An 18,412-nucleotide genomic window follows, 5' to 3' on the forward strand; every position below is an offset into this window, starting at 1 on the left:
AACTGCACGGGTCTCCCCCTGGCTGCTCCAGTTTCCTCCTGAACCCGCATCGTAATATGGCAAGTGCTTACGTGACCAATCTATCGCGTGGGTGAAATCGATTGGGCCTCTTGCGCGCGAGAGTCACTCTCTTTCTGTGCCGGCTTTCGAGTGCGACATTTTCATCTCGGCGGGCTCGGTTCATCACTCCTGCACTGTAGGTTTCCCAGCATGCACCGTCACTAACGCGACTCAGTCAAAACATTTTAATATTACTACTCCGCTGTCACTCCATTACTGATAAGTTAATTGGCCATGCAAATTGCCCTGAGCAACACACACAAAACACTGGAGGTACTCAGCAGGCCAGGCAGCTTCTGAGGAAAAGAGTAAACAGTCGATATTTCGGGCCAAGACCCTTCACAAGGATTGGAAAGGAAAGAGAGAAGTCAGAGTAAGAAGGTGAAGGGAGGGGAGGAAGGAGGAGGGAGGAATTTCCAGCATCAGCAGATTTTCTCATGTAAATTGCTTTAAAGCTTTTCAGCGGTTCCCCAACCACCGGGCCGCAAAGCATGTGCTACCGGGCCGCGAGGAAACGATATGAGTCAGCTGCACCTTTCCTCATTCCCTGTCACGCACTGTTGAACTTGAACATAGAGTTGCCAACTGTCCCGTATTTGCCAGGACATCCCGTATATTGGGCTAAATTGGTTTGACCGCCCTTGTCCCATATTTCCCCCCGCTAAGGTAGAGTGTTCCTATGTAACCTTTCGTGCCGAAATGGCGTAAAGCGAAGAAGCAATTACCATTAACTTCTATGGGAAAAATTTCTGAGCATTCCCAGACCCAATAAATAACCTACCAAATCATACCAAATAACACATAAAACCTAAAATAACACTAACATATAGTAAAACCAGGAATGATATGATAAATACACAGCCTATATAAAGTAGAAATAATGTATGTACAGCGTAGTCGGGAAGATTAAGCCAAAACCAATTTGTGGGGAAAAAAATTGGCACGTCACGCATGCGCACATAGGTGCCCGCGCAAGGCTTCATGGTCATGGTAGTCTTTCTCGGGGTAAACATAAGTGTCCCGTCTACACACACAACAACTGCTGGTGAACGCAGCAGGCCAGGCAACATCTATAGGAAGAGGTACAGTCAACGTTTTGGGCCGGGACCCTTTGTCAGGATTTGACTGCTACTTTTGTCCTTTATTTGGGAGTGAGAAAGTTGGCAACCCTACCTGTAAAAGACATGTTGAGGTGAGTTTAACCCTATTTGAACATCCACCCACCGGTCGGCCGGTCCACAAGAATATTGTCAATATTAAACCGGTCCACGGTGCAGAAAAAGGTTTGGAACCCCTGCTTTAGACACCCCACCTCTGAGGTAAAATTTGCTTTATCTGAACTCATCAGGTTCCCCTCAGCATCAAGAGTCTGTGCAGCCTCTCCTCATCCAAAACATCACGTTGAATCGCCACTGCAACCTCTTCAATGCAATCACATCTTTCTGATAGTGGCAAACAGAACCATAAGTAGCAATCCTAGACAATGCTTTCTGAAGTTGCATTGTATTCTCTGCCCTGGACAATGAAGGCAAACTTCCTGTGTGGCTGCTTCACCAGCTTACCGGCACATGGCAAAGCGGCTAGCATAACTGGTTCACGGTGCCAGCGATCACCGATAAGGGTGCAATCCCTGCTGATCCAGAACACAGAGCTACTCCCCATCCCTCTACCTCCTAAGGGTCCAGACTGGTCCAACCTTGGAGACCAAAAGAAGGACATTTGGACAAATTACCATCCATCGGAGTGGATCTACCTCCAAATGGACCTCAACCTTATCATCGGGTTTGGAAGCTTGAGTGCCTCAATGAACCGGAGAGCTATGTTGGCTGGAGTTGGGGCTTTATGCTTTGACACCCATGCCAAACAGGTCAAAGGGTAGAGGCCAGACTGACAGTGGTCCACCAGTCCTCCAGGTTCATGGAGTTCAGTTCAGGGCAGGTACAGCAGACAGTGAAGAAAGCTAATGGCATGTTGGCCTTCATAACAAGGGGAGTTGAGTATAGGAGCAAAGAGGTCCTTCTGCAGTTGTACAGGGCCCTGGTGAGACGACACCTGGAGTATTGTGTACAGTTTTGGTCTCCAAATTTAAGGAAGGACATTCTTGCTATTGAGGGAGTGCAGCAGAGGTTCACGAGGTTAATTCCCGGGATGGCGGGACTGTCATATGTTGAAAGATTGGAGCGGCTGGGCTTGTATACACTGGAATTTAGAAGGATGAGAGGGGATCTGATGAAACATATAAGATTATTAAGGGATTGGACTTGCTAGAGGCAGGAAATATGTTCCCAATGTTGGGGGAGTCCAGAACCAGAGGTCACAATTTGAGAATAAGGGGTAGGCCATTTAGAACGGAGTTGAGGAAAAACTTTTTCACCCAGAGAGTTGTGGATCTGTGGAATACTCTGCCTCAGAAGGAAGTGAAAGCCAATTCTCTGGATGCTTTTAAGAAAGAGATGGGTAGAGCTCTTAATGATAGCAGAGTCAAGGAATATGGGGAGAAGGCAGAAAAGGGGTGCAGACTGTGGATGATCAGCCATGATCACAGTGAATGGCAGTGCTGGCTCGAAGGGCTGAATGGCCTACTCCTGCACCTATTGTCTAACAACCCTGATTGGTCAAACAAAATTGTTACAGAAATAGCAATGAAGAATCTTTCTACATCTGAGTGCGACGACATTCCTGAGTCTTCTCCCAGGACTTAGATGACCGACAATAATGGAAACCAAGAGGAAGCTACTGACACAAAGAAGGAAGCCCTGAACACCATCAGAGATGGAGTTTCTTCATTGCTGCTCTAAGCACCAATGGTGTAACGGGCAGTAAGTAAGGAGTGGACTAGTTAAAGAACCTGGGAGGAGGAGGTACTTGGCAAAACACCTAGTCGCAGTCTTTCCCACAATTATTCTCCACACCGGCACCCCACAAGGTCGCATCCGCAGCTCCCTGCTCCGCTCCACATACAGTACACCCCCGACTGTGGCCAGATTCTGCTCGAAAACCATCCGCAAGTTTGACGATGCTACGATCGTAGGGGGCCGTATCTCAAGCAATAAGTGGGAGTGCAGGAATGAGATACAGTGCCTGGTGGCACGGTGTCACCTCAACAATCTTTCCCTCAGTGTCACCAAAATAAAAGAGCTCGTCACTGAATCAGTGGGTTTTCCCTTGGTCCTCTGGTTTCCTCCCACAGACCAAAGACATAACGGGTAGGTTAACTGGCCATTAAGGGTTTGGGTTAGTTGAATTTGTCGGGGGTTGCTGGGTTTGCGTGGCTCGAAGGGCTGGAAGCTTACTCTGCGCTGTATCGCAAAATAAAATAAAATATTCAGGCTGCATCCGTGGAAATAGAAATATTCTGCTCAAGTCCTCATGAATGCTGTTGTAATACAAAACAACTTAGCTACACTTTTTGAATTTGACGTCAGGGTCCAATATGACTCTTTTCTTTCTTTCTTTTTAAATCTTTTTATTGAGTAAGTATACAAAAAAGGTAAGCCATATAAACATTAATACAATGTTAAAGTATAATAAAATTCCAAAAGATAACAATACCAAAAAGAAAATACTACAAACAATGTAATTTAAGCATAAGAAACCAAGATAACATAATAGTATACTAGATTTTATATATATCAATGGAAAAAAAAGAAAAAAAAAAACCCCAAAAAAAACCCACCGTGCAACTAACTAAAAGCAAAGCAAAGCAATGGGCTAACTTGAAACCAAACAGAGTTAAACTTAAAATCACGTCCTCAATCCCGACCTCCATTAAAACAGTGAAAAAAAAACAAGAAGGGTAAATATTACATTAAATGAAAATATCGAATAAAAGGTCCCCAAATCTGTTCAAATTTAAATGAAGAATCATAAAGGTTACTTCTAATTTTCTCCAGATTCAAACATAAAATCGTCTGAGAAAACCAAAAAAAGGTAGTTGGAGCATTAAGCTCTTTCCAATGTTGTAAAATACATCTTTTCGCCATTAAAGTAAGAAATGCAATCATTCTACGGGCTGAAGGGGAAAGATTACTAGAAATTTTAGGTAGTCCAAAGATAGCAGTAATAGGGTGAGGAGAGATATCTATATTTAATACCTTAGAAATAATATTGAAAATATCTCTCCAAAAAGTTTCCAAAGTAGGGCAAGACCAAAACATATGAGTTAAAGAGGCTATCTGCCCCGAACATCTATCACAGAAAGGATTAATATGCGAGTAAAAACGCGCTAACTTATCTTTGGACATATGTGCTCTATGCACCACTTTAAATTGAATTAGGGAATGTTTAGCACAAATAGAAGAAGTATTAACTAATTGTAAAATCTGCCCCCAATCATCCACAGAAATGGTAAGCCCCAATTCCTGTTCCCAATCTACCCTAATCTTATCAAATGGAGCTTTCCTAAGTTTCATAATAATATTATAAATCATAGCCGATGCACCTTTCTGACATGGATTAAGGTTAATTATCGAATCTAAAATATATATAGGAGGAAGCATTGGAAAGGAAGAAAGTATAGTACTTAGGAAATTTCTAACTTGTAAATATCTAAAAAAATGTATTCTTGATAAGTTATATTTATTAGATAATTGTTCAAAAGACATAAGGGAACCATCTAAAAATAAATCCAAAAACCGTAAAATACCCTTAGTCTTCCAAGTTTGAAAAGCGCGATCCGTAAAAGAGGGAGGAAAAAATATGTTACCTAAAATAGGAATCGCTAACCCGAATTGATTAAGATCAAAAAATTTTCTGAATTGAAACCAAATACGCAAAGCATATTTAACGATCGGGTTAGAGATCTGCTTAAGGCGTTTCGAATCAAAAGGAAGAGATGAACCTAAAATAGAACCAAGTGTATAACCCTGAACAGATTGTAATTCCAATGCTACCCATTTAGGAATAGATAGTATATCCCGGTCAAGTAACCAAAATTACATATGTCGAATATTAATAGCCCAATAATAAAATCTAAAGTTAGGTAATGCTAAACCTCCATCTCTCTTAGCTTTCTGTAAATGTATTTTACCCAGTCTCGGATTCTTATTCTGCCAAATAAATGAAGAAATTTTAGAGTCGACTTTATCAAAAAAAGATTTAGGAACGAAAATTGGTAATGCCTGAAACACATATAAAAATGTTGGCAAAAAAAACATCTTAACTGCATTAATACGACCAATCAAAGTTAAATATAAGGGAAACCATTTAGATGAAAGTTGAGTAATATGGTCTATTAATGGTAAAAAGTTAGTCTTAAATAAATCTTTATGTTTACAAGTAATTTTAATCCCAAGATATGAAAGGTAATTATTAATCAATTTAAATGGAAATTTATAATATAAGGGAAGATGTTTATTAATCGGAAAAAGTTCACTCTTACTAAGATTTAATTTATAACCTGAGAAAAGACCAAATTGTGCTAATAACTCTAAAACAGCAGGAATAGATCTCTCAGGATTAGAAATATATAAAAGTAAATCATCAGCATAGAGTGATAATTTATGGGACTTTAATCCCCGAGTTATCCCAGTAATATTTGAAGATTCTCGAATAGCAATTGCAAGAGGTTCTAATGCAATATCAAATAATAGGGGACTAAGAGGACAGCCTTGTCGAGTACCACGAAAGAGAGGAAAAAAAGGTGAATTTAAAGAGTTAGTACGAACCGAGGCTAGAGGGGAGTGATATAACAGTTTAATCCAGGATATAAATTTCAAGCTAAAATTAAACATTTCAAGCACCTTAAATAAATAAGGCCATTCTACTCTATCAAAAGCTTTCTCGGCATCTAAAGAAATAACACACTCAGGAACATTTTGTGAGGGAGTATAAACGATATTTAACAATGTACGAATATTATAAAAAGAGTAACGACCTTTAATAAAACCCGTTTGGTCTTCCGAAATAATAGAAGGAAGTACTTTTTCTAGTCTATTTGCTAATAACTTAGAAAAAACTTTAGAATCAACATTTAATAAAGATATTGGTCTATAAGATGCACATTGAGCAGGGTCTTTATCCTTCTTTAGTATTAAAGAAATTGATGCTCTATTAAAAGATTCCGGAAGTTTACCAAGTTTCAAAGAAGCCTCAAACACCTTATAGAGCCAAGGAATCAATAAAGAAGCAAAACATTTGTAAAATTCAACAGTAAACCCATCAGGGCCAGGAGCTTTCCCCAGATTCATAGAAAAAATAACATTCTTAATCTCATCCATTGTAATGGAAGTATCTAATAAAGAAGACATATCCTGTGAAATCTGAGGAAAGTCTAACTTATCTAAAAAATCATTCATATATTTAGAATCTCGAGGAGACTCTGATTGATATAAAGAAGAATAAAAATCACAAAAGGTTTGATTAATCCCCACATGATCCAATATCAATCGATCATTTTGGTTATAAATCTGATTGATTTGAGATTTAACATAATTAGATTTCAATTGATTAGCCAGCAGCTTGCCAATTTTATCACTGTGAACATAAAAATCACTTCTTGTTTTCTTTAATTGGTTTACAATCGAGGACGAGAGTAGTAAACTGTGTTCCATTTGAAGTTCAGTTCTTTGTTTGTATAGCTCCTCAGAAGGAGCCATAACATATTTCTTATCAATTTCTTTAATCTTGTCCACAATTGCCATCTCCTCCTGCTTCTGTTTCTTCCTCAAAGCAAGGGAATACGAAATAATCTGACCCCGAATATAGGCTTTAAAAGTGTCCCAAAGAGTGTTAACCGAAATATCTTCTGTATGGTTAATTGTAAAAAAAAGCTCAATCTGTTCATTCATAAAATTAACAAAGTCCGAGTCCTGAAGCAACAGCGAATTAAAACGCCATTGTCTATTGTTCGGTATATTGGCCATAATTTTAATAGAAAGCTTAAGTGGAGCATGATCCGAAATGGTTATAGAATCATAATCACATTTAATCACTGAAGGAATGAGACGAGAATCAATAAAAAAATAATCAATTCTTGAATAGGAATGATGAACATGTGAAAAAAAGGAAAAATCTTTTTCCTGAGGATGCAGAAAACGCCAAATGTCCGTCGACCCAGAATCAGAAAGGAAAAAATTAATCAAATTTGCAGATTTATTAGGTAAAGTCCGTAAAGGAGCCGAACGGTCCAAAGCTGGAGATAAACAGGTATTAAGATCTCCGCCCCAAATCAATGAAAACTCGTTCAAATTCGGAAACTGATCAAACAATGATTTATAAAATTCCGGACAATCCATATTAGGAGCATAAACATTAACCAAAACTACTTTTTTATTAAATAGTAAACCACTAACCAATAAAAATCTACCATTCGGATCAGAGATAATATCCTGTTGTATAAAAGTAACTGAGGAATCTATAAAAATAGAGACGCCTCGAATCTTAGCATTGGAGTTCGAATGAAATTGTTGCTCCTTCCAGAATTTGAAAAAACGTAGTCTGTCCCCCCTCCGTACATGGGTCTCTTGTAAAAATAAAATTTGTGCTTTAAGTCTCCGGAACACTTTAAAAACTTTTTTTCTTTTAATAGGATGATTAAGACCATTAGTATTCCAGGAGACAAAATTAATAATAGACTCCATAAATCCTAAAGTCAACCCACAACAAGGAGGATTGACAATAGGCGCGACCCACAAACCCGGAGAGGAAACAGAACATACAAAAGATACCGGGGAAAAGGACGCAACCAGTACTTCAATAATGTATATAGCCCAAAGAAAAACAAACTAAAACGTGAAGCCCCTCCCGCCACCCCCCAGCCCAAGACCCCAAGGCAAAATCTAAAGCAGACCCGCCAGAAAGAAGCAAGCGCTAAAACTAACCCCATGACTTCCGGTATACGCTCCCTAAAAAAAAGGTATAAATATGAAAAGGATCAGCTAATTGTAAAACAGTAAAAAAATAAGTAAAAAAAAGTTAGCTCAATTAGAATACACACAGAACAGAACAAAAGCCGGAGAATATATATTAAAAAAAAACCACAATAAACCTCAAACTCATGAATAGACACAGCAACAAAAAAAAAATAGGATTATTAACATAAAGTGGTTATAAAAAGCAAAACAGAATAAAATTTAAAAAAAAACTACAAAATTTAAGGCCGCACAGGAAATACGTAAGATGACAAAAGGGAAGTAACCACCCAGAATCCCCTGGGAAAAGAAAGAAATGACGCAGTTAAAAAGAAAGTTTAGCAGCCATATTAAGAAATCGAAAGTAAACTTTTCTGCCCAAATAGGGCACAGAAAAGTTAAAACCAACCAATTCACAGCCTCCGATCAACGGAGAAAATTAAAAAGAAGGCAATTAAGATGTTGGAGATGAAAGTTGATCCAGATAACTCTGGGCATCCGATGGAGAATCAAAAAAACGAAGGGCTCCATCTAACATGCGAATCCTTAGACGTGCAGGGTACAGCAGCGCTGGTCTTAAATCCATCTTATAGAATTCCGACATCACGGATCTGTAACGGACCCGTTGGTCCCAGATTGGTTTACTGAAATCTTCCACGAATCGGAACTTAAGATCCAAAAAATCAATGAAACCTTTAGATCGAGCGAATCGAAACAGTCTCTCCTTGTCTTGAAAGTAATGAAAACGTAAGATAACATGCCTAGGTCTATCTGACCTAGACGAATATGATGGGATTCTGTGAACACGATCCAGTAGCGGTGGTTGGTCAGGAAATACAGTAGGGAATGCATCTTTTAAAAGTTGGGAGAAATATTTCATGGGGTTGTTAGCTTCAACGGCTTCCCTGACGCCAATCATTCGTAAATTCTGCCGTCGCATTCTAGATTCCAAGTCAGAGTTTTTAAAAGTCAAAAAGTCAAGTTTCTTCTTCATTACATTAATTGTTTCTTCGATTTTCCCCATCTTAAGCTCACTTTGTTGCGCGGATTTTTGAAGATCAGATATAGCCGACTGATGTTCCGCAATACATGTTTGCATCTTATCAATTAAATCGGCAATTTTCTGGAAATTAGTTGAGATTTCCGTATGAATCAGGTCTTTAACAGGGCCTGCAATTTCCGTACGAATCATCTCCCTAACAGAGGTTGAAATTTCCCTCTGAATTAACTCCGATATCGCTTTCAAAGTCACCGGTGATTCAGTCGGAGGGAGATCCGTAGCTTTCGGTTTAACCGGAGGTTTACCATCCTTGCCGTCTTTCCCGTTCTTAGACATAGCAGATCTCAGTATCATCCAATTGTCAGAGAATTCAGTTTAATTCAAAGTATTGTAAAAATTGATGCCTTAATAGTTAATTAAAGTATAGCTGACCATAGAGAAAAAAACTCAGAGGTAATGGAGCGAGTCAAGAACGCGACTTCACTCCATGAGCGCTACCGGAAGTCCCCAATATGACTCAAGTATATAGGAGGGAGATGGAGAATCTGGTTGAATGGCGCCATAACAACAACTGCTCACTTAACGTCAGCAAAACCAAAGAGCTGATTATTCACTAAAGGAGGAAAAAACCAATCGTCATCAGGGATGGGAGGTGGAGGGGGTCAGTAACATTAAATAACTTGGTGCTATCATACCAGAGGATCAGTCCTGGCACTAGCATTCAAGTACCATTACAAAGAGGTACAGCAGCGCCTTTACTATCTTTGAAGTTTTTGAAGAATCGGTAAGTCATTTCAAACTTTGGCGAACTCCTGCAGAGGCACAGTGAAGAGTGCCCTGAACGGTTGCATCACGTCCTGCACGGAAACACCAATACCCAAGAACGGAGAGACCTACAGAAAGTGGGGGATACAGCCGAGTATATCACAGCAAGCCACTGAGCACATCTGCAAGGAGTGCTGAAACAAGAAAGCAGCATCCATCATCAAGGCCCCCCTCCATCAAGGCCATCATCTCTTCTCGCTGCTTCCATTGGGAAGAAGGTACAGGAGCCTTGGGTCCCGCACCACCAAGTTCAGGAATAGTTATTACCCTTCAACCATCAGGCTCCTGAACCAGTGTGGATAACTTCACTCACCTCAACTCTGAACTGATTCCATGGACTCACTTTAAGGGACACTACAACTCATGTTCTTAGTATTTATTTGTCTGTTTATATTTACACAGTTTGTTTGTCTTTTGCACATTGGTTGTTTGTCAGTCTTCATGTGTAGTTTTTCCAGCAATTTTATTGTAATTCTTTATTCTACAGAGAAAATTAATCTGTAAGAAAATGAATCTCAAGGTAGTGTATGGTGACATGTTTGTACTTTGCTAATAAATTTACTTTGAACTCAATGACTTCTGTAAACTTTGGAGACATTGATTATGAACCCAATTACAAGCCATTGATATATATTAAAAATCAGTGGTTCTGAAACACACTCCAGAAGGGATCACACAGTTTGCAGGCTGATTGAGTGATCCAGTTCTTTGTTGGCTCCATGGCTGTTCCATGAGGCATGTGGCCTCAAGGCCAAGAAGCCTGGAGACAGGGCGCGAGCCCATGATCGACTCCATTTCTCGGCAAGTAAGGCACTTAGGAAGATTGAAATCATCGCGGCCAGTTTGGAAGGTGATGGGGTTTTCAGTACTGTCTACCAGCCTCTCGCTTACTACTGCCGAAGATGTCTGCATGTGGTGGTCTCTCTCTCTCTCACTCGCTCTCTGTTTCCGGCGAAAGTTTGCTGCATTTGGATGGTCTTTCTCTCCCTTGATACCATCCGAGGATGATGCTGGAGTTCTGGGTCTTGGGCAAGGTTTAATCGATGCAGCTTGTGGGTTGAACTCTGTAGTTTATGTTATGATGTGTTTCTGGTTTCTGGTCATGCCTTTTTTTGTGGCTATTTTGGCCAATTTCGAATTGGGGCAGCCTGCAGATAACGAACAGTGAGCTGAACTGAACAGCTTGGACTCTTGATGCAACACACATCAAAGTTGCTGGTGAACGCAGCAGGCCAGGCAGCATCTATAGGAAGAGGTGCAGTCGACGTTTCAGGCCGAGACCCTTCGTCAGGACTAACTGAAGGAAGAGTGAGTAAGGGATTTGAAAGTTGGAGGGGGAGGGGGAGATCCAAAATGATAGGAGAAGACAGGAGGGGGAGGGATGGAGCCGAGAGCTGGACAGGTGATTGGCAAAAGGGACACGAGAGGATCATGGGACAGGAGGTCCGGGAAGAAAGACGGGGGGGGGGACCCAGAGGATGGGCAAGAGGTATATTCAGAGGGACAGAGGGAGAAAAAGGAGAGTGAGAGAAAGAATATGTGTATAAAAATAAGTAACAGATGGGGTACGAGGGGGAGGTGGGGCATTAGCAGAAGTTAGAGAAGTCAATGTTCATGCTGTCAGGTTGGAGGCTACCCAGACGGAATATAAGGTGTTGTTCCTCCAACCTGAGTGTGGCTTCATCTTTACAGTAGAGGAGGCCGTGGATAGACATGTCAGAATGGGAATGGGATGTGGAATTAAAATGTGTGGCCACTGGTGGAGCCTGCTTTCTCTGGCAGACAGAGCGTAGGTGTTCAGAAAAGCGGTCTCCCAGTCTGCGTCGGGTCTCGCCAATATATAAAAGGCCACATCGGGAGCACCGGACGCAGTATATCACCCCAGCCGACTCACAGGTGATTTTGTGTTTTATATTCTATGTCTTTTGTTTTTCTTTTGGTTGCCGTTTGCGTGACTTTTTTTTTGCGCATGGGGGTGGGTCGATGTTCTGTGAACAGGTTCCATGGTTTTCTTCGTTTCGTGGCTGTCTGTGGTGAGTATGAATCTCAGCATTGTACACTGCACACGTACTTTGAATCTGCAGATTCTTCCTCGGCTAGCTTTGTATCCACACTGGCACTGTCCCACTAATATCACAGACTTTCAATCCGGGGGGTAACAGTTTCTCAGCCTGCTGCTAAACCATCGTACTGAACATTGCAAAATGCCATCGAGGTTATGACAAAGGGAAACATTCAACTGGCAAACTATCAGTGTACACAAACACTGACTGAATCTAGCTCAGACAGAAAAAAACATAATTACATCAGGAAGACTGCTGCAGAATTGTAGGTCCTTAAGAAAACTTTCTGGATGGAAAGACTTATCTGAAAGAGTCCAAAATATTTCGCAAGAGAATGATTTTGTAACTTCTGGTTAGATATCTTGCGTTAGATCAAGTTATCAATAAATGCTGCAAAATCTGATTGAAGGAGATGGCGCCAACAAACAACGCAACCAAAGGCGACGTACTTCAGACAGTTCATGAAAATCCTACTACTTCTTCTGTTAAGTATGGTTCTGCTACCACTGGAACTTGTGATCTTCATTTTGATGGTGTGTTTTCAGGCCGATTGAGTGGTCTGGTGTTTTGCTGTTGCCGAAGGAGTTCAGTGAGGTCTTGGCCAGTGTGTGAGGCCTGGAGACGGGCACACGTCCATGATCGGCTCCATTTCTTGTCAGTCTTGCTGACTACAGCATGGAGCAAGATGGAAATCAGCGGGGACGAGAGCAGAGGGTGAGCGGATGCTCAGCGTCGTCCGCCTGGTTTGACCAGTCTTCTCTTTCCTTCTCACTCGCTGATGCTGAAGGAAGGCGCCTGCAAGTGACCAGTCTCTTCTTCCCCTCTCTCACTCTATTCCCAGAGGAAGGTGCTTGTGTTTGACCAGTCTCTCTCTCCCTCTTGGGTCAATAGTGCCAAAGTCTTTGGTCTTGGGCAAGGTTTAATCAATGTGGTTCGTGGATAGGACCTCTGTTGTTCGTGTTATTCCTCCAGCGTGTTGTGAGTGTTGCTTTGACCCCAGCATCTGCAGAGTATTTTGTGTTTAAGTTTCTTCCCTCATAATGTTAACACCAATGCAGTGCAAGCTTACCCTCTGCACCAAGATGGAATCCGGACCCTTCCCCACCAACTAAACATAATGTGTCCATTTTGATGTTAACTAAAATGGGGGATTAACACCACCTCTTAACAGAGGATTGAGCTCAGTCTTGGTCATGCCATCTCCATGACAATGTAGAATTCTGTATGTATGCCTGTTATGAAGTCCACAAGATGAGCATCAACACCCACCCAGTCAAAGGCTTAAACAAAAATCTTGCGGCCAACAGAATCAAAGGCTTTAGCTAAATCAATAAAAACAAGGGCCAGAGAGATTCATGGGACAGCACAGTAATGTTGTGTTTAGCGCAACACTTTACCGCGCTGGGGAATCAGCAATCAGGATTAAATTTCCACCGCCACCTCTAAGCAATTTGTATGTCTCCCCACGACTGAATGTGCTTCCTCCGGGGGCTCTGGTCTCCTCCCACATTCCAAAGACGTACGGGTTAGGGTTATTAAACTGTGAGCATACTACACTGGCACCATGGCGTGTACACTACCCCCAGCACATATTCAGACCACGTTGGTGGTTGGTGCAATGGCATTTCACTGTATGCTGCAATGTTCAAGGATATTTATGGGATACTGAAGGGCGTGGATGGAGTAGATGCAGAAAGGATGTCCTCATTAATGGGAGAGTCTAGGATGTGGGGGCACAGCCTCAGAATAAAAGGACATTCCTTTCGAATTGAGACATGGAGGAAAGATTTCAACCAGAGGGTGTTGAATCTCTGGGGTTCATTTCCATAGAGAGCTGTGGAAGTCAGTTCTTTGGGTGTATTTAGGTCAGAGATTGATAGATTCATGCTTATTAAAGGGTTACAGAAAGAAGGCAGGAGAATGGCTTTTAAAAAAAAACAAATATGCTTGAACTCGATGGGCTGAATGGCCAAACTCTGCTCCTAAATCTTAAGGGCATCTGGTGTGGAAACAGAAGCTGGATTCTTCAGGACTACAAACAGATTTGACTCAGGAACTTTGACACACACTTGATCCCATTCTGACAGCAGAGCGAGGCGTCTTACCACAGTGTCGAGGAACCTGATGCACCTCCTCAGCTCCGGCTTCGTCTCGCAGAACTGACGGAAAAGCTCGCGCCCGATCGGCTGCTTGTTACACAAGCTGTCGTAGTCTCGCTCTGGAAGACAGCGGAAAAAGGAATCGATTAGTTGTTACTTCTTGACCGGGAGCTGACGTTGTACAATGTGCCCTGGCCTGCATTTTGGAGGAACCGTGAACTTATGCAATCTACTTAGCCAGAAAATTGGAGCTGCTCCAAAGCTTTAGTGCTTCTCGGCAGCAGGTAGTGCGCCCCTTTACTACTCCACCCAGTGGTACACCCTTACACCTGCTCATTAATGCAAATATCTAATCAGCCAATCACATGGCACCAGCTCAATGTAGAAAAGCATGCAGGCATGGTCAGGAGGTTCAGTTGTTGTTCAGATATTCAGAATGGGGAAGAAATGTGATCAAAATGATTCTGACCGTGGAATGATTGTTGGTGCTAGACAGGGTGGTTTGAGTACCTCAGAAATTGCTGATCGCCTGGGGTTTTCACGCACAACAGTCTCCAGAGTTTACGGAGAACGGTGCAAAAAGAAAAAAAAAAACAAGCATCCAGTGAGTAGCAGTTCTGTGGGTGAAAACGCCTTGTTAGTGAGAGAGGTCAGAGGAGAATGGCCAGACTGGTTCAAGCTGACAGGAAGGTGACAGTAACTCAAATAACCTCACGTTACAGCAGTGGTGTGCAGAAGAGTGTCTCTCAACACACAACACATGGAGCCTCGAAGCAGATGGGCCACAGGGCAGCAGAGGGCCACCCTGGGTTGCAAGGTGTACCTAATGAAGTAGCCACTCTGAGTAGTCAATAAAGTCTGCGTTTGTTAGTGATTCTATATTACTCTTGGAAAGGTAGTGTGACAATTACGTCCGTATGTCCTTCAGCCCACAGGTAGGACAAGTGGACCCACTTGGAGTGTTGCAGGCTCGTTTAACAGAGGACCGAATCTGCTGACTAAGTCTCACTGTATCAAAACAACCTCATGAGCCCAGACTGGTTCAAGCTGACAGGAAGGTGGCAGTAACTCAAATTACCACGTGTTACAACAGTGGTGTGCAGGAGAGCATCTCTGTAACCACACGTCAAACTTTGAAGCGGACGGGCTACTGCAGCACAAGACCACACCGGTTCCACTCCCATACATAATAAAGTGCTCACTGAGTGTACATGTAATTGTTAAGTACATTTTCTAGTAATTGTACTATAGCTGATGATGTATTTTTCGAAAAGCTTCTGGGTTTTTCTGCAGCAGATGTCACACTACTTGAATCTGGCTGTTTCATAGATTATATCTTATCAGTGGAATGTGCTTCTATCTGTAGTCTGAGTATGTGACGGACACAAGTTCTTTTTCTTTGCCTTTCTTTGTTTGTTCTTTGTTCTTGTAACACTTAATAAAATGAATGTAATCATCAAGTTTTATGCCTCATTCTTGACTTCTGAAGAACCTCTGGATCAATATCACCAGATTGAATGGCATCCATACCGCACAGACTACCTCACCCCTGCTCTGCCTGTCCCATCGCAGGCTAATGAAATCTTAACACGAGACAAATACCGCAAAGGACAAAAATCGGCAAATTGGCTTATTATAGTCACATGTACCAAGGTACCTGGAAACGTCCTGTCTTGTATGCCATCCATACAGATTAAGATTCAAATAATTCTTAGTATCAATGTATGTACGCAGTATACAACCCTGAGATTCGTCTTCCCACAGACAGCCACGAAACAAAGAAAAGCATCAACCCCCACCACGTGCAAAAAAAAACAAATTGCGCAAATGGAAACAAAAAAATATATAAAACACAAAATCGAAAGAGTCCAGGCATATTCAGTTTTGCTCAGTGCTCATTATCTGCAGGCCGCCCCGGTTCAAAATCTCCCAAAGTAGCCACGTTAGAGGGAGCGGTCAGAAACACATCAGAACGTGAACTACAGTCCAAACCACAAACCCCAGACCCAGAACTTTGGCACCATCCTCCGACAGCACTGAGGGAGAGAGAGAGAGACCATACAAATGCTGGGACCATGCTTCAGTAGCTGTGGGCCAGAGGGGAAGAGAGAGAGACCGCCAAACACAGCGACCTTCGTCTGGCAGCAGCGAGCGAAAGACTGATGGATGATGGCGAACAACCGCTCGCCTTCCACTCACTCCTTCATGATTTCAATCTTCCTCGGCACTTTAATCTGCGAGATCGGTGAGAAACAGAACCTACCATGAGCTCGCACGCTTAGCTCGAGGCCTCACAGAACCCTCGGCTCCAACAGCAGCAGAACCACATTCGAAAGAAAAAGATGTAAAAGAAGTGAAAGCAGTTGTTTCGTGAACCGTCTGAAGGACGTCGCGTTTGGTCACATTGTTCGCTGGTGCCGTCTCCTTCCAGAACATTAGAATCAGGTTTAATATCACTGACGTATGTCGTGAAATTTGTTGTTTTGTGGCAGCACTACAGTGCAAGTAGTGCTCTGCCTCTCTCTGTCCATCTATCTCACTCTGCATCTATCTCGGTCTCACTCTGTGTTTCTGTCTCCGTACCCTGAACCAATGGGATCCGTACTGACTGCACTCTCGCTCACGGCCCAGTTTTCCTGAAGGGAATCAAATGTCATTGTGAAGCACGCTGAGCATCATCCTCCCCTCCTGTTACATGCTTTTTTAAAAAAAAAATGTCTTTCTGCCATTTACCGATTTTTTTTTACAAATAAACACTTTGGAGCTGCACAGAGCCAGCCTGCGTCAGCCTGAGAACATCCATCCTTGTAGGAATGACAGAAGTTCTCTCGCTTGCCTTGAGTGTTAAGTTACTTGCCAGAGCAGTGCTGGTGAGATCGCGGGGTAGGGAGAGACTGTTGGAGAGTGAACGGCAGGACCTCGCTCTTGGGCACACAGTGTTTCTCAGGCAAGGTCACAAGAAGGTGGAGAAGCAACAATTTTTGTAGGACTATTGCAAACTCTGTTCTTCAGACAGCCAACTGCAAGGGCCTCTGACAGTCCAGCTGTCCAAAAATGGAGCAGAGACAGAAAACATTGCAGGCTGAAGGGGTTGCACGGTGCAGTACTTTTCTATATTCTTAACTCCTGAACAAATGGCTGCTCAACGATGCAGATGTGAGCTTCGTACCTGCTTAAAGTGCATGATGCCATCAGGGGCAAAGGCGTCCTGCAATTAGTGAGCGCAACCGAAACTCTCTCTCCCCAAAAGGGAATGTTGTGCCTCATTAAGAGAGTTAATTGTCAGCAATTAGATTGAGAATTCAGTGCACGGATCAGCTGGGACAGCGCGTCCAAAACAGAGCACTGAACAGGGAGCGGAGGCAGCAACACAGATCTCACCGAGGGAGCTGTGCACTGCTTCCACGCGTAACCACGGTACCTGCAGGATCCCAGTAGGAATACAAGGAGGTGCAAGTACAGCCAAGCAGAGGTGAAGGCACACGCAGGAAATTCCTGGACACTCATTCGGTCTGAACTTCAATTAAAAGATTATTAAACCATACTACTTGACTAACTTCTGCTTTTTCCTTTGTAATTGTGTTGTGAAATAAATCTCTAGCGATGGCATGCAAAACAAAGTTCTCAGCGTACTCGGGACATGGGACAGTTATAAACCACCAGCTTACAAGATTCAAGATTGCTTAATGCGATTTCCTGCACACGAATACAAGAAGAATGAAATAATTGTTACCCCGGATGAGATGCAGCACAAGACCACAACCACCCCTGACAAAAGATGAAGGACACAACACGATAGCTTATAAACACAGATTGATTGTATGTCTATAAACTGGTGCTAGGCTATAGCTAAGGTGACTGATGGGAGTAATAAAGTAGTGGTGGGTTAGTGGATGGAGGTCTTCATCAGTTTTACTGCTTGCGGAAACTAACTGTTTTGGAGTCTGGTGGCCCTTCCAAATGCCTTGGTAGTTCTCGGCCACTTCCAAAGATTCAAAAATGAGAAAAGGGGGCAAATAATGGAAACTGGAAATTAAACAGAGAATGCTTGATAGGTTCAGTGGTTCAGGCAGCTTCTGGAGTGGGAGAACCAGTTAACTTTTTACTTTTGGAGCTGAAGAGGGCCGAAGATCTGGAATGATGTAGAAGCACTGTGTCACACAAGGAGAGCTCAAGCTAACTCTTGGGTGAGAGGCCTAGAGCTGACGGGAGTTTAGAAAACTGAGAGGAGCCAACCAATTGTGCAGCACAGAGTCGAGCCCTTCGGCCCATCTTGTTAATGCTGCCCATTATGCCCATTTATACAAATCTCATTTGCCTGCATTAGGTCCATATCTTCCCATGTCCAGATTCCAATCTAAATATTTCTTAGACATAGCGATTGTATCTGATTCCACCAAATCCTTTGGCAACATTCCAGGAAACAGCCATTTGCTGTGTAAGCAAACTTTCCTCTCAAATCTGCCATAAAACTCTCTCCTCTCATAAATGTCTGCTGTCTTGCCTTTGATACCC

At 42.4% G+C, this 18,412-nt stretch overlaps 1 protein-coding gene across 2 annotated transcripts in view; it reads right to left on the reverse strand.

Annotated features, from left to right (window-relative positions):
* The window catches only part of LOC134351039 (G protein-coupled receptor kinase 5-like), a 227,338-nt gene that overhangs the window by 78,447 nt on the left and 130,479 nt on the right, over positions 1-18,412 (reverse strand). The window contains exon 3 of one of the 2 annotated variants that reach the window (XM_063057030.1): positions 13,904-14,016. In XM_063057030.1, the coding sequence (XP_062913100.1) occupies positions 13,904-14,016 (113 nt within the window). Of the gene's footprint in view, positions 1-13,903; positions 14,017-18,412 lie in introns of those variants that run through there. The other variant, XM_063057032.1, reaches the window with a different exon arrangement.

This window comes from Mobula hypostoma, chromosome 8, assembly GCF_963921235.1.
Source record: "Mobula hypostoma chromosome 8, sMobHyp1.1, whole genome shotgun sequence".
NCBI classification, from domain to species: domain Eukaryota; kingdom Metazoa; phylum Chordata; class Chondrichthyes; order Myliobatiformes; family Myliobatidae; genus Mobula; species Mobula hypostoma.